The following is a 14,733-nucleotide window of genomic DNA, read 5'->3' as shown; positions in this document are numbered from 1 at the left end:
GCATATATATATATATATATACGTAAACAATAGGAACATACGTACGTACGAACATACACATATATACAGGAAATGATCGTATAAGAGGATACACATTATTGAGTTAGCCTTTATTTCTAAGCTCTAAAAATATTCCCTCATTTTCCCAAAAAAATAAGAAGAGAAGGAAAAATTATTTTTTTCTTCTTGCTTCTTTTTTCTTTTTTCTTTCTTCTTTTTTCTTTTTTCTTTCTTCTTTCTTCTTTTTTCTTTTTTCTTTTTTCTTTTTTCTTTCTTCTTTTTTCTTTCTTCTTTCTTCTTTTTTCTTTTTTCTTTTTTCTTTCTTCTTTTCTTTTAATTTTATAATATACTCTACTCTTGTAATATTGCAATACTGTAATTTGCCTCCTCAGGGTCAACAAAATGACAACAAGGTAAATAGAATTTTGACCTTTTGTTTTCTACAAACTTTTTATTTAGTTTTTCTTTTGTTTTTCATCATAGGAGGTTCAACCATAAAAATGGAAGGATCACAAAAAAAAAAAAAATAAAATAAAAAAAAATAAAAAAGAAAAAAAAAAAAAAAAAAATAATATTATTTAATTGATGTTATTAAATATAAATGAATAAAAAAAAAAAATGCTCACCCCGTTAGCCAATTAAATGTTATATTTTTCTTCGATTCATAGTGCACATCTAAAAAAAAAATTTTTATACATGTTTATGCAATATATGCATGTGCGAATAAATAGATAATTATATATATATACATATATTTGTAAAAATTTGCCGAAATGACAAGATAGCTCGTAATAAAATCTCAATAGGGTTATGTAAATAGATATATATATGCATATACGAATTGGTAAAATTTTTTTTTTTTGTGGATAGGGTTTAAAGTGATGATATAAAAATGCTTTTAACAATTTCGTAGCTGCGTCGAAAAATTGGCCAAAAACGTTGAAAAAAGTATGTTTAAACCTACAAATATATATATGTACATAATATATATGATATGTACATAATATACAAGCATATGTACATAATATATAAGCATATGTACATAATACATACATACGGTACATAATACATACATACGGTACATAATACATACATACGGTACATAATACATACATACGGTACATAATACATACATACGGTACATAATACATACATACGGTACATAATACATACATACGGTACATAATACATACATACGGTACATAATACATACATACGGTACATGTATGCACGCATTAGGAACACCCATTATATACTGCTCCACTTTACCCATTTTTTAAGAAATAAAATGACGTGCTTATCTTAAACAGAGCTTACAAAAAAGGTATGCATATTTAAAAAAAAAAAAAAAAAAAAAAATCGCTCCTTTGTTATATTGAATATAAGCTAACAAGTGCTGCAACTTCTCTTAGTAACATGTCATAAATGATAAGCACTACGTTTATTTTTTTTCGTTAGTTGCACGAAATATATATATATATATATATATATATACATACATATAAACATATATTACATATAACACATGTGAAGCGTTCGGTTCTCTGCCCCTTTTGACTAACCACATCACTGTCGTGCCGTAAAGAGGAACGAAAAATCAAATTTTTAAATAAAATATGAACCAAAGCAGGAAAAAAAAAAAAAAAGAATAGAAATTTTTAACGAAATGAGTATATTTTTTAAATGTACAATTATATACCGCGAATTTTTAGAAGTTATGAATTGTTGAAAAAAAAAAAAAAAAAAAAATATATATATATATATTTATATATATATATATATGCACAATATTTAAGTAACCATGACGAATATGTTTAAAAGAAAATTAAAATATTTGTTCACGTATGAAGATGCATTTTTGCACATTACGAACGGAACATTAAAGGGGATAAATAATTAATATTTAAAGGACTCTCCTTTTTTGTTTGTTTGTTTGTTTGTTTTTTGTTTTTTTGTTTTTTGTTTTTCCCCCACATCCCTGAAGTTTGTTATTGCAAATTTGTTATATGATTGCATTCCCCTTGATGTATATAATTTTGAATGTATGTTGAAGGAGTATATATTTAACATAGAGCTCAACTATATATATACCTACATGTGTGTGTGTTTATGTACTTATTTAAGACATATGTATTGCCCATGTGTACACGTAGTATGCCGGACCTGCACCCAGTAACGCCGATGATATTATAAAAAAATTAATATATAAGCGAATATATAAGCGAATATATAAGCGAATATATAAGCGAATATATAAGCGAATATATAAGCGAATATATAAGCGAATATATAAGCGAATATATAAGCGAATATATAAGCAAATATATAAGCGAATATATAAGCGAATATATAAGCGAATATATAAGCAGATAACGAAAGAGAGGAATCGGTACAACATTGTGAGAAGCGAATCATCGAGTGAGACAGGCATGAGAGGAAAGAGATACAGAGGGCATGATAACTATGAGCGGAAAAGAAAAAAAAGAGGCATAGATAGAAACAGAGAAAGGGAGGAAGAAGGGATAAGTCATTCATCTGCATTGTACTCGGATGAATCCGCTGCTTCAGTCGTAAGAGAAAAGGGAAGGAGAAAATATTATACTTCTAGTGACTATTCGGACGAAGAAAATAAGACAAATAAACGTACAAGCAGGGTTCGTCGAGGGTCATCACATGACAGATATGAGAGTAGCAGTTGTAGTAGTAACAGCAGTTATAGTAGTAACAGCAGTTATAGTAGTAACAGCAGTGATAGTAGTAACAGCAGTGATAGTAGTAACAGCAGTGATAGTAGTAACAGCAGTGATAGTAGTAGTGGTAGTGAGAGTGGTAGTGGTAGTGGTAGTAGTATTCGTGGTAATGTAAGTGGTAGTAATAGTAGTATTCGTGGTAAGGCCAGTGGTAGTGGTAGTAGTATTCGTGGTAAGGCCAGTGGCAGGCGCAGTGACAGCAGCAGTGAAGACAGACAGAAAAGGAAAAGAAAGAACAAGGTACATGACCAGGAAAGAGAGAAAGAGAAACGAAGGAAGCATGCACGGAATAGAAAGAGAGGAGACGAGTTAGTGAAGAGAGGAAAAGAAAAAAGAAGGAATAAAAAAGATAAATGTAAAGAAAAAAAGAAAAAAAAAAAAAAAAAAAAAAAAAAAAAAAAAAAAAAAAAAAAAGAGAAGGAAAGAATGAGGGAAAAGGAAAAAGATACAATGACTGTTAAGGAGCTAAAGAGAGAAAGAGAAAATTTAATGAAACGACATTTCAACTACACGGATGAGTGTAATCCCTTTGGGGATGATTCCTTATCCACTCCCTTTGTATGGAAATTAAAAAATAAATATGAAAAAATAAAAAATGATAACATAATGAAAATTACAACAAATAGCTTACTACAAAATTGTGTCTCTAAAATTAGTGAAATTGAGGAGGTTAAAAAGAGAAGGGAGGAAAGGGAAAAAGAAAAAGCATTACTAGAAGACTACAAACTACAATTAGAAAAGCAAAGAAATCAAATAAATGTTAAGGAGTATCTAGAGAAGGAGCAAATTTTTTTTATTAATCAACATCTACAGTCATCCACGCATAGGATTACGCATAACATGCTGCTGCACTCGGACATCTTTAGACAAGCTGTTCATATAGTTGACCAACGTGATGTTCAGAATGTGTACGTGCCGCATTTTAGGACCCCCTTTTATGTTATCTTGGAAGGTAATAGGGAAACAAAGAGGAAAAATTAAACAAAAAATATAAAATATAAAATATAAAATATAACATATAAAATATAAAATATAACATATAAAATATAAAATATAAAACAAAATAAATTAACGTACAATAAAGTGCGACAGCGTGTAATAAATTGTAATAATATTAAACAAGGAAACGTAATGGAATGTATTGTAATACAATAACGTTTTTCCGACGTTTCCTACCATTCGTGGTACTGCAAAATAAAAAGAAAAAGCAATTATCATTTGTTAGAGCCGAAATAATGTGTGCATATGCAGAAGCACCATGCGCTCATTTTTTCGTACTTTGTTATGCTCAGAGAGACTATCCTATTCACGCGCTTGTCTGCTATCACTACATATTTTAAGCGAAATGTATACATGCCCATATACATATGTGTTTATATACATGTACATAACATACTTCTAATAGCATGTGATACCTGTCCCGTTACCAATTTTGCAATGCGTTAACTTTTTTTTTTTTTTTTTTTTTTGCAGGTTTAAAAAAGAGAGAGCTGCAAAATTGCACGAAACAAGTAAAACTATTTCTACAACATGACAAACTATTTAATGAAGAGAAATATAATAAATATTGGACTTCACTTCTTTTTTTTTGTGAACATTATTTAGAAAAAATAAATTCGCATGAACATGATTCAGGTAATACAAGAACGATTGATGATGATAAAACGAATAGAAAAATACAAGTTTTTTTTGAAAACAAAGATTATGATGAGCTAGTCACATATGAAGAGAAAATAAAAAAAAAAATTATTACAAACGATAGTGATAACTTTGATATGACTTATTGGAATAATGTACTGTTGAAAATTCCCTTTTATAAGGCAAAATATATCTTAGACGATTTTCACAAAACATTAAGTTTGATGCTCTCCTTGAATAACCAGGACGAAGAACATTACAGGTACGTCCACCGAGTGTGGTTGAAGAGGATTCCCCTTCATTTTGTGTGCACCCTGTGTGATATGCTTTTATGTGGGTGTGCACATATATATATATATATATATATATATATATATATACATGCGCATGGTTACCTGTGCGTGTTTTGTATGTATGCATTATAACTCATTCTCCCTTCCCTCCCCCCCCCCTCTATGATAACTTCTCATGAAGCAGTCAATTCACTTACTATTTAGCATGACAAAGCAAGTAGTAAACTAAAATACTGCCATATTAACGTTGACACAGTTGCATAAAATTTTAAATTATTCATTTATTAAATTTAATGTAATGTAACTGTTTTACAATATTTGTGTTTCTATGTTAAACTATAACGTATTTGAGTGATATGTAAAATAATTACAAGGTTATGTATTGGGAGAGATATTCCTTTGATTTAACCGCAGGCTTTCCAGCTATTTTACGGTTCAAATCAAATTGAGGAATGAGAGAGAGGGATATAAATGTCTGCACATGTGCATGTCGTATGGTAACGTGTATATACACGTGCCCACCCCATGTGCATACATATATATATATGTATGTATGTATATTTGTGCAAATTTTTGTTTATGGTATGTACCCATTCACCACACATACTCATGCACTTATCATACCCCTTCAGGTTGCAGGAACATATGGACAAAGCCGATCACCCTGTACGGGAGGAGGAAAAAGAAAATATGAATATCTGCTATGAGTGCAAAAGCCCATCTTTGATATCGCTTGAACAGTTGGGCAATGACGAATTGCATGTTTTTAACTCGGATGAAGAGTTAGAAGACAGAAAAAAAATTAATGAAAAAATTTTAAAAAAAATAAATGTTTTGAATAATGAGAACAGTAGTAGTAATGTAACAATTTATGATGAAACAGAGAAAGACAAATCTAGGGACAAGCGAGAATACGAATTAAATAAGATGTTTAGAAGAGACAAAGAAATATATGATAGCTTTGTTCAGAGAGAAAAGAAGAAAGGAATAAAAGACGAAATAATTATGAAGGATATGGCAAATTATGCTGATATAACAAGTACGTTAAGAAGTTCTTTACTAGTAACAAGAAAACCACTTTATTTTAATCGAATTAAAACATCCTTTGACTGGAACAAATATAATAAGACACATTATGATTATGAAAATACTCCTCCTAAATACATTTGTGGTTATAAGTTTAACATCTTTTACACAAATCTGTTAAACAAGAAAGAGAAACCATCGTGGAGATTACATCCAACAGAGGATGAAAGCAAAGTGTTAATAATATTTCACGCAGGAGTACCCTACTTAGACATTGCTTTTAAAATTGTAAATGCTGAATGGTCCTATGATAAGCACAGGGGTTTTAGGAACGTTTTTGATAAGGGTATTTTACAGCTCTATTTTAATTTTAAGAAAAAAAGGTACAGGCGATGATACGAATTGGTGGAGGGAAGATAATGGCAGTAAGTGCTTGGTTATGTTTATTCATTTTTTTTTTTGTTTTTTTGTTTTACACATGTAATAAGGAATTTAAACAGTGCTATGGATCCCATTACTTTTATGTATATGTGTACCGCAGTATGCATATTACACTTTTTTGCATCTTCGACCTAATTCCTTTTTTTTTTTCATCTTCTTCAGGCCATGTTTTATCATCTTTTTTTCTTCATTATACTTCCGCCTTTTTTTTTAGTTTATTTTTAATTTTTTGAAAATTTTTAATTTTTTTTTTTTAAGTGAACTTGAATGTTTCCCTTTTCTTTCCCGTAAGGAAAGGTAAAGTGAAAAAAATAAAATAAAATAAAATTGAACTGAATTGAATTGAATTGAACTAAGCTTTTTCTAAAGCACAACAAGTGGCATACTATTCATATCACAAAGAGCATACGTGTCAAGTACTATGCAAACAAGTACCTTTTTTCGGGCTTTTGTTTTGTTTTTATTTTTTACATTTCTACATCTTTGATCTTTTACAAAATTTAAAGACTGTATATACACGTTATAATAAAAAAAAATATATATATAATAAAACAAAATGAAAAAAAAATATATGAACAAAAATATTACGATCAGCCTATATCACCTCCTCCTCCCCCCCCAAACTGCAAATACTGAGAGCAGCTATTTTTCCACCAATTTTACGTTAATTTGTATTCGTATTTTATGGAAGGTGTAGATATCAAAATAGTATGCTTTTTCTACATGAGGTACAGCGCCATCGTCATGTGTTCTCCTCTGTAGAATTAAAATGTAGTATCGTTACGTTATTAAGTTGTTATTTCGTTATTTGATATTTTTTTTTTTTTTTTCAATTGTAAGGGGATATAAAAAAGTAGTTCTTTCTTTTTATTGTTCTTTTTCTTTTCATTTTTCTTTTCATTTTTCTTTTCATTTTTCTTTTCATTTTTCTTTTCATTTTATACTTTTTATTTTACTTTTTATTTTTCTGTTTTTTTCATTGCTTTTGTTCTATTTTCTTCCATTTTCTTCGATTTTCCTTTTTTTTCTCTTTTTTTCCGCATTTCTCTGTATCATATTAGCATAGTTCACTTATTATGAGCGTAAAAAAAAAAAAAAAAAAATTACAAAATATAGTTGAAGCTAAGGATATAAGAACTCCTTTTTTTTTCATTTTTTTTTCATTTTTTTTTTCAATCAATTATGCAATTATATTCTAAAAAGCACAACAGTATCGCGTAAAAATTGTAGAGAAGCAAAAAAAAAAAAATGTACTGTTCTATCCAACTTCAAATGGATAATAAAAATTGTCCCCACTGAAATGGATATCCCTCATTTCTTTACGCATATATATAAACTTATATATATCAAATATTTGCATATATCAATCTATATATATATATACATATATATATATATATATATATATACATATATCGTACATGCGTACACGTTTGTTTGCAAAAAGTACGTTTTATTTTATTTTATTTTATTTTTTTATTTTTTTTTTATTTCATTTTTTTTTTTTATTTTTTTTTTTTCATTGAACTGGGCTTTCTCCTCACCATACTATGATGACGAGAAAAACAGGAAAAATAATAATTACCACTCCAGAAGAATAACAAGTTTACATTTTTATGAACATGTTTAAGATTCCCCATTTAGCTACGTTCATATTTTTGCAAAAAAAAAAAAAAAAAAAAAAAAATTAACGAATATAATGAAATTTTTTAAATTATAACTCCAGTTAAAGGTGCATATTTATATACATATATACGCGTGTACATTTGCGCAGCATGGTGGTTCGACTCGAACGAGTGGATAACCCACAGATGAGAAACTTATCTTTTTCTAAATCAAACAATGATGGAAGTAATCCTTCTCCTAGCTACCCTATTACGCATCATGAAAAATCGAACATAGATAACTATTATACATACAATGATAATGGGAAAGGACAAAAACAATTTTATAGCCTTACAAATTACAACAATGAACACGATATTAGAAATAACAGCTTGACAGCAATAGGTACTACTCCCTCATATAGCAATACAAATGATAGTAGAAAAAGAAAATTTTGTAATTACCAAAATGTATGTTATAATCAAAACATAGGGAATAGTAGAGACAACTATCAGTTAAAGGACTGCATATTCAAGGATTTGAAAAAACCAGGAAACTGTTACCTTGACCCCTTTCGCTCAAATTGTCAATCGTTAGGTGGATATCCTGTGCATAGAAATGAAACGTTAGTACTGGCAAATGTCCAAAGGGAAATTGCTACCACGAACAATAGCACTAATTGTAGAGGTGGTACGGCACAGTATGGTAAGAACGTAGTTGCGTATAACTACAGCCGGAATGGTGGGGGGGGCGGTCAGTACCCCTACGCCTCGTTCAGAAAGAAGAGGAAACTGCCAACACAAGGCGAAAGTCAAGTTTATCATAAAATTAATGAAAGCAGTGTTGTTTGCACATTCCCCAATGAATTGTGCTGTACCAATGGTACAAATAACAATACTGCAGTTGTAAATGAATACAGTTCGAACGCTGAAAAAAAGTACAACCAATGTAGTAATGGAGCCTCTATTCATGCAAAATGGAAGCGCAGTAGTAACAACACGGGGGTACGGATGCATACCAAGGTAAAAGAATACTCAACAGAGTTACAAGCTGATAATGGTTTTACAAAAGAAGATGAGATTACTAAGGGCGAAAGTGAAGGAGGGAAACTCGCGCATTTATCATCATACAGTGCGCATAGTACGCACAATACGAGTAGTACACATAATAGGCATAGTACACACAATACGAGTAGTACAAATAATAGGTATAGTACACACAATACGAGTAGTACAAATAATAGGCATAGTACACACAATACGAGTAGTACACATAATAATAACGACAATAATGTAAATGTATCCTCAGAAAAAAGAAAAAAGAAAAAAGGTAATAATGACGTTCAGAGAAAGTACAACATATTAAGAGAAGCGTATGAATACTTTGCAAGTCGAAACGTGCAAAATGAGAGGGAAGTGAACAGCTCAGATGAGGAGGAAGATACAACACCAGAAGACAATGTTGCAAAAGATAAAGACATAACCACTAAAGATGAAGACATAACTACTAAAGATGAAGGCATAACTACTAAAGATGAAGGCATAACTACTAAAGATGAAGGCATAACTACTAAAGATGAAGGCATAACTACTAAAGATGAAGGCATAACTACTAAAGATGAAGGCATAACTACTAAAGATGAAGGCATAACTACTAAAGATGAAGGCATAACTACTAAAGATGAAGGCATAACTACTAAAGATGAAGGCATAACTACTAAAGATGAAGGCATAACTACTAAAGATGAAGGCATAACTACTAAAGATGAAGGCATAACTACTAAAGATGAAGGCATAACTACTAAAGATGAAGATTTAACTACTAATAATGAAGACAGTCATTATAGTAAAAACATCTGTAATGTGTGTAAAGAAAAAACGTACAAGTATAGATGCCCCTTTTGTGAAATAAAGTATTGCTCTTTAATTTGTTCAAAAACTCATAAAAGTATATTTAAATGCAAAAATAAATTAAAAAAAAATTTTAAATTAAAGAATGTTGGAAGATTAAATTTTGATGAGAACTTGTTACATAGAGACTTTTTATACTTACAAAATGTGGAAAGGATTATAGAAGGTAATTATAAATTCATTAAAATAAAAGAATATGAAACGACCAAATTATGGCTAGTTGTTTATAAAAAATTAAAAAATATTTTAAAAAAAAAAAAAATTTATTTATTAAAAGCACCTATATATACAAAATTACACAAAGATAACAAGACTTATATTTCGAATAATGAAATATTCTGGATGATCAAAATAACCTTTATAAATGCAAATGTATTTATATTTCTTGATGATATTTCGGAGCATACTACTTTTATGCAAGTACTTAACATGGCATGCAAGAAAATGGACACGTTAGAAGCTAAGATAGGTATTACTTATATTAAAAATATGGACGCAATACGAGTTTCTTTGCATAACAACGTACGTACGATGGGAAAAGGAGGAGCAAAACAAGAGGGAAGAGCGGAAGAAGGAGGAATGGAAGAGAGAGGAGAGGAAGAGGGAGGAATGGAAGAGAGAGGAGAGGAAGAGGGAGGAATGGAAGAGAGAGGAGAGGAAGAGGGAGGAATGGAAGAGAGAGGAGAGGAAGAGGGAGAGAATGAAAAAAAAAGCACCTTCTTTTCAATCCACCATACTATCAACAATGCCTTGTTCGGTCAGTCTTTCTATGAGTACCCACATTTCCTTTTTGAAGTTGTTCATGAAGACAACGTACCGGTTCTAAATCTTTCCTATGATATCATACCCCAGAAGGAGGTAATAATCAGACGGACGGATTAGCACAGCGTACGTACGTGTGTGTTTCCAAAGTACACACAAAGGAGCAGAGTTTTCACTAGAGAAGTTATACGCAAATACTGAAAAAACAAAACATGGTAATAAACAAAGAAATAATTTGGTGAAATGAAATAAAAACAAATGGTAAATTATGTGCAAAGCCGATGAAAATGTGTATTAAAGAGTTTGCACGAAGGAATCACTGCTAAAAAAAGCAGCTCTTAATCGTGAAATATGGGTGAGGTCCCCTTTTTTGTTTTAGCTAGAAAAAAAAAAAAAAGAGAAAAGAGAAAAGAGAAAAGAGAAGAGAAGCACTTTCATTTGCACCATTTTGAATATATTATGCACTGTTCAAGAAACACAAGTTTAAGAGGTATGTCTGCAAATGCTTTTTTTTTTTTCTTCTTCTTCATTGTCCCATTTTTGCTTTGTTTAGTTTTAACTTTAATTATTAAACGTGTTATGACGTTTTGATGCAATATTTCTGTTATGTTAAACTAGGTTTAACATAGTTCCATAGTAATATGTGTTATTTTCAATTCTATTATATTCTTATATCATTTCTTTTGCTTTATTTTGCCCCCTTTTTTTTTTATTGTATTCCATGCTAGTATGCTTTTAGCTGCTCCATGTTTTCAATTAAATATAATTTTTGTAAAACCAAAATATGCGCAAAAACTTAATTTGTCATATCAGCATTCTATTGCCAAATAGAGGTAGCTTTATTGGCTATATGGCATTACTACATTTTTTTTTTTTTTTTTTTTGCAAAATTTATTCCTCGCATACATTTTGTATATATGGGAGTGCCCCAAAGTTCTTAAACGCGTTCCCGTTACACATATACATACTACAACTATTAAACGTTACACTTGACCTTTTTCGTAAAATAAAATTGCAGCAAAAATGTAGCTGCTCGATAGGAACGTACACTCGGTATACATATATTATATATATATATATATATATATATATATATTATTTATATTTATTTATATGTATATGGGCATATGCATATGTGTACATATGTGGATTTAAAAAAAAAAAAAAAAACTTACTAAATAGGTGAGCAAGCTAGTAATTTTCATCCTCCTCAATTGTAGTATGCATTCTTCTAAGCAGCTGAACGCAAAAAGAATTTTCTGCCTAGAAGTTTGTTTATTGACGTAATCATATAAAGCATGTGACTATGCACAACTGTACGCATTATGTACCCTTTGATGCGTATGCCATTCTAGCGTGTAATATGAAAGTTCAGTTATATCATTTTTTCCTGTTCCATTCTTTTTTTTTTTTCTTTTCTTTATTTTTTTTTTTTTCCACTTTACCATTAGCTCTCCACTCCCTTTTTGTAACACATCCAATTGTGTTACAGCTTTTTCTTTTAATATTAACTTCCGCATTTCTTGATGAATCCCATACATGAGTATTTGAACGATGATTAATACTACTTTTAAAGTTACATCCCCTCCCCCATCTTTTCCAATTTAACGAGAAAAAAATTTAAATAAATAAATGAATAAAAGAAGGAATGAATAAACGAACAAACGAATGAATAAACAAACGAGCAAACGAATGAATAAACAAACGAGCAAACGAATGAATAAACAAACGAACAAACGAATGAATAAACAAACGAGCAAACGAACAAACGAATGAATAAACAAACGAATGAATAAACAAACGAATGAATAAAAGATGACCAAACGCGTAAATGAGCAAAGGAGGGGGGAAAAAAATTATGAACGTTCATATTCTTTTGCTGTCAATTGTTTTGGGCATATGTGCATGTAAAAGGAGTATCGCAAACAACGTAAATAGCGCATATAGCAGCTGTGGTAACAGGGGTGATATTTTGTCGAGAAGAGAAAGAAAAGGAAGCGAAAAATATGTGCATAATACCTTGTGTAGTAGCTCTCATAATGTTAGGATAAAACGGAAGGGTTGTGCAAGTGCCAAAGGAAATACATCCCTCTGTTGTAACTTTATTATTGCAAAACAAAAGGAAGAAGAAAATAAAAAAAAAAAAAAAAAAAAAAAAAAATACCTGAACAGTTCAGGTGAAGGCTTTTCAAATACATGTCATCATGATGTAAAAAAAAATACAAAAGATTATTCAGAAGATATATTACCATCATATCACAGATATATAGAAAACTTTAAGACAAGGAAAATAATCCATCCGAGCATAAGAATATCAGAATTAGATAAAAAATTTATGAAATGTAAGGACAGTTATAACAAATTATATTCACACTTAAAAGACAGTGAAATATTTGAAAATTTCTCCTATGTAGGTAGACAGAAAAAAGGGATACAATCTCCCAAGTATTATTTGCCAAAATATATTGAGAGACCAAATTATCACAAAACAGGAATGCCAATTTATGTAAACTATGAGAATAGTAGTAATAACAATGCAGCAGCAGAAGAAGCAGCAGCAGCAGCAGCATTCTGTTCCTCTTCATATAATGAAACTGTTGAAGATGAAACAAATGCAAAAAAGTATGAATACAAAAATGTAAAGGACGATGAAGGGATTGAAATAATATCTAGAAATTGTAAATTTGCAAGAGAACTAATGGATGATATTTCATACATTGTGTGTGAAGGAATAACAACAAATGATATTGACATATATATATTAAACAAGTGTGTTAATAATGGGTTTTACCCCTCTCCATTAAATTATCATCTTTTTCCAAAGAGTAGCTGTGTATCCATAAATGAAATATTATGTCATGGGATACCAGATAACAATGTGTTATTTGAAAATGATATAGTAAAAGTAGATATAAGTGTGTATAAAGATAATTACCATGCTGATATGTGTGAAAGTTTTTTAGTTGAAAAAATTACGAAAAGCCAAAAAAAAAAAAGAAAAAGGCATTATGATTTTATATACTTAAATGACAAGTTCAGGACAAAATATACAAAATATATTTTAAAATATAATTTCGATTTAATAAAAAATAAAGTCGTTAAAAAGGGAAAATATTGCTCAGTTAGAAAAATAAGATATGTCGCTCCAAATTCGAAAGATCAACAAGGTATGTATCACGAGGATTACGATGATAATACAAATGTTATCGGTATAAGTGATGATAATGATAACGACAGTGACAGTGATAGCATTATTAGATTCAGGAATGGTACTAATAATGATTATGGTACCACTGATTCCAATGTTGGTAGTATGTACGATCACTACAATGATGTTAATGATGAACTCGAAAATTTTCACAAACAGTACGATCAACACGTAATATTCAACCCACCGAAAAACCACCTATACAATGACATACAGAAATATATATATAATAATGTAGGAAGGGACAAAGACAACAAAGGGATAGAAAGGAAGCATCTCCCCTTTTTTGATAGAAGTAAATTGGGCATAAATGATTTTAAAAAGTTCATGTATGAAAAAAATATAGAATTAATTAAAACAGCATATGAATGTACAATGGAAGCAATAAATGTATGTAAACCTGGAGTACCTTTTAAAACTATAGCTGAAGCTATGGATAGCTATCTTCAAAAAGTAAATAAAAAAAAGCATACACATTATACTATTGTACCTAATTTATGTGGTCATAATATAGGAAAGAATTTTCATGAAGAGCCTTTTATTATGCATACTTTAAATAATGATGATAGGAAAATGTGTGAAAACTTAGTTTTTACTATTGAACCAATTATATCTGAAAGACCCTGTGGTTTTATTACATGGCCAGATAACTGGACCATATCAAACGCAAGATATTATTTTTCTGCACAGTTTGAACATACCATTCATATAAAAAAAAATGGAGTAGACATACTTACAAAGAAAAATGATAAATCACCCCAGTTCATCTGGGAGAAGAACACTCTTTAGGCATGCAACTATCTAAAGGAAAAAATTATTGTCGTGTACCGTGTATAATACACCTGTACAATGGTATGCACACGCGCATACGTGTATATGTACACAAGTACGTATGTGTATATATATATATATACATCCTTTTACCCATTTACCCCAACCGCGGCTCTTTTAGTAAGCGGCATATATTTTTCCTTTAGCCTCTTTATTTGTCAGTTGTAAATGTTTGAGATTTTTTCTTTTTCTTTTTTTTCTCATTTATAGAAATATTGTTGAAGGCAATTCAATATGGGAGCCCAAAAGAAATGAAAAGAAAAAATATG

General features: G+C 30.0%; 3 protein-coding genes across 3 annotated transcripts; all 3 read left to right on the top strand.

The window, feature by feature from the left end:
* Nucleotides 1-2,429: 2,429 nt before the first annotated feature.
* MKS88_000534 (cactin-like protein) lies at nucleotides 2,430-6,103 on the top strand (the record flags this gene model as incomplete). The annotated part of the gene is made up of 4 exons (XM_067216461.1): nucleotides 2,430-3,702; nucleotides 4,224-4,650; nucleotides 5,096-5,173; nucleotides 5,314-6,103. 4 exons carry the CDS (start codon nucleotides 2,430-2,432, stop codon nucleotides 6,101-6,103), a joined length of 2,568 nt encoding a protein of 855 aa, XP_067075770.1.
* Nucleotides 6,104-7,923: 1,820 nt separating this feature from the next.
* MKS88_000533 (uncharacterized protein) lies at nucleotides 7,924-10,545 on the top strand (the record flags this gene model as incomplete). Its single annotated transcript, XM_067216450.1, has 1 exon — nucleotides 7,924-10,545. One exon carries the CDS (start codon nucleotides 7,924-7,926, stop codon nucleotides 10,543-10,545), a length of 2,622 nt encoding a protein of 873 aa, XP_067075769.1.
* Nucleotides 10,546-12,256: 1,711 nt separating this feature from the next.
* MKS88_000532 (methionine aminopeptidase 1c) lies at nucleotides 12,257-14,422 on the top strand (the record flags this gene model as incomplete). The annotated part of the gene is made up of 1 exon (XM_067216439.1): nucleotides 12,257-14,422. One exon carries the CDS (start codon nucleotides 12,257-12,259, stop codon nucleotides 14,420-14,422), a length of 2,166 nt encoding a protein of 721 aa, XP_067075768.1.
* Nucleotides 14,423-14,733: the final 311 nt, after the last annotated feature.

This window comes from Plasmodium brasilianum, chromosome 1 (assembly GCF_023973825.1).
Source record: "Plasmodium brasilianum strain Bolivian I chromosome 1, whole genome shotgun sequence".
NCBI classification, from domain to species: Eukaryota; Apicomplexa; class Aconoidasida; order Haemosporida; family Plasmodiidae; genus Plasmodium; species Plasmodium brasilianum.
The sequence above is the reverse complement of the archived record's forward strand: the minus strand, read 5'-3'. Positions and strand labels throughout refer to the sequence as shown.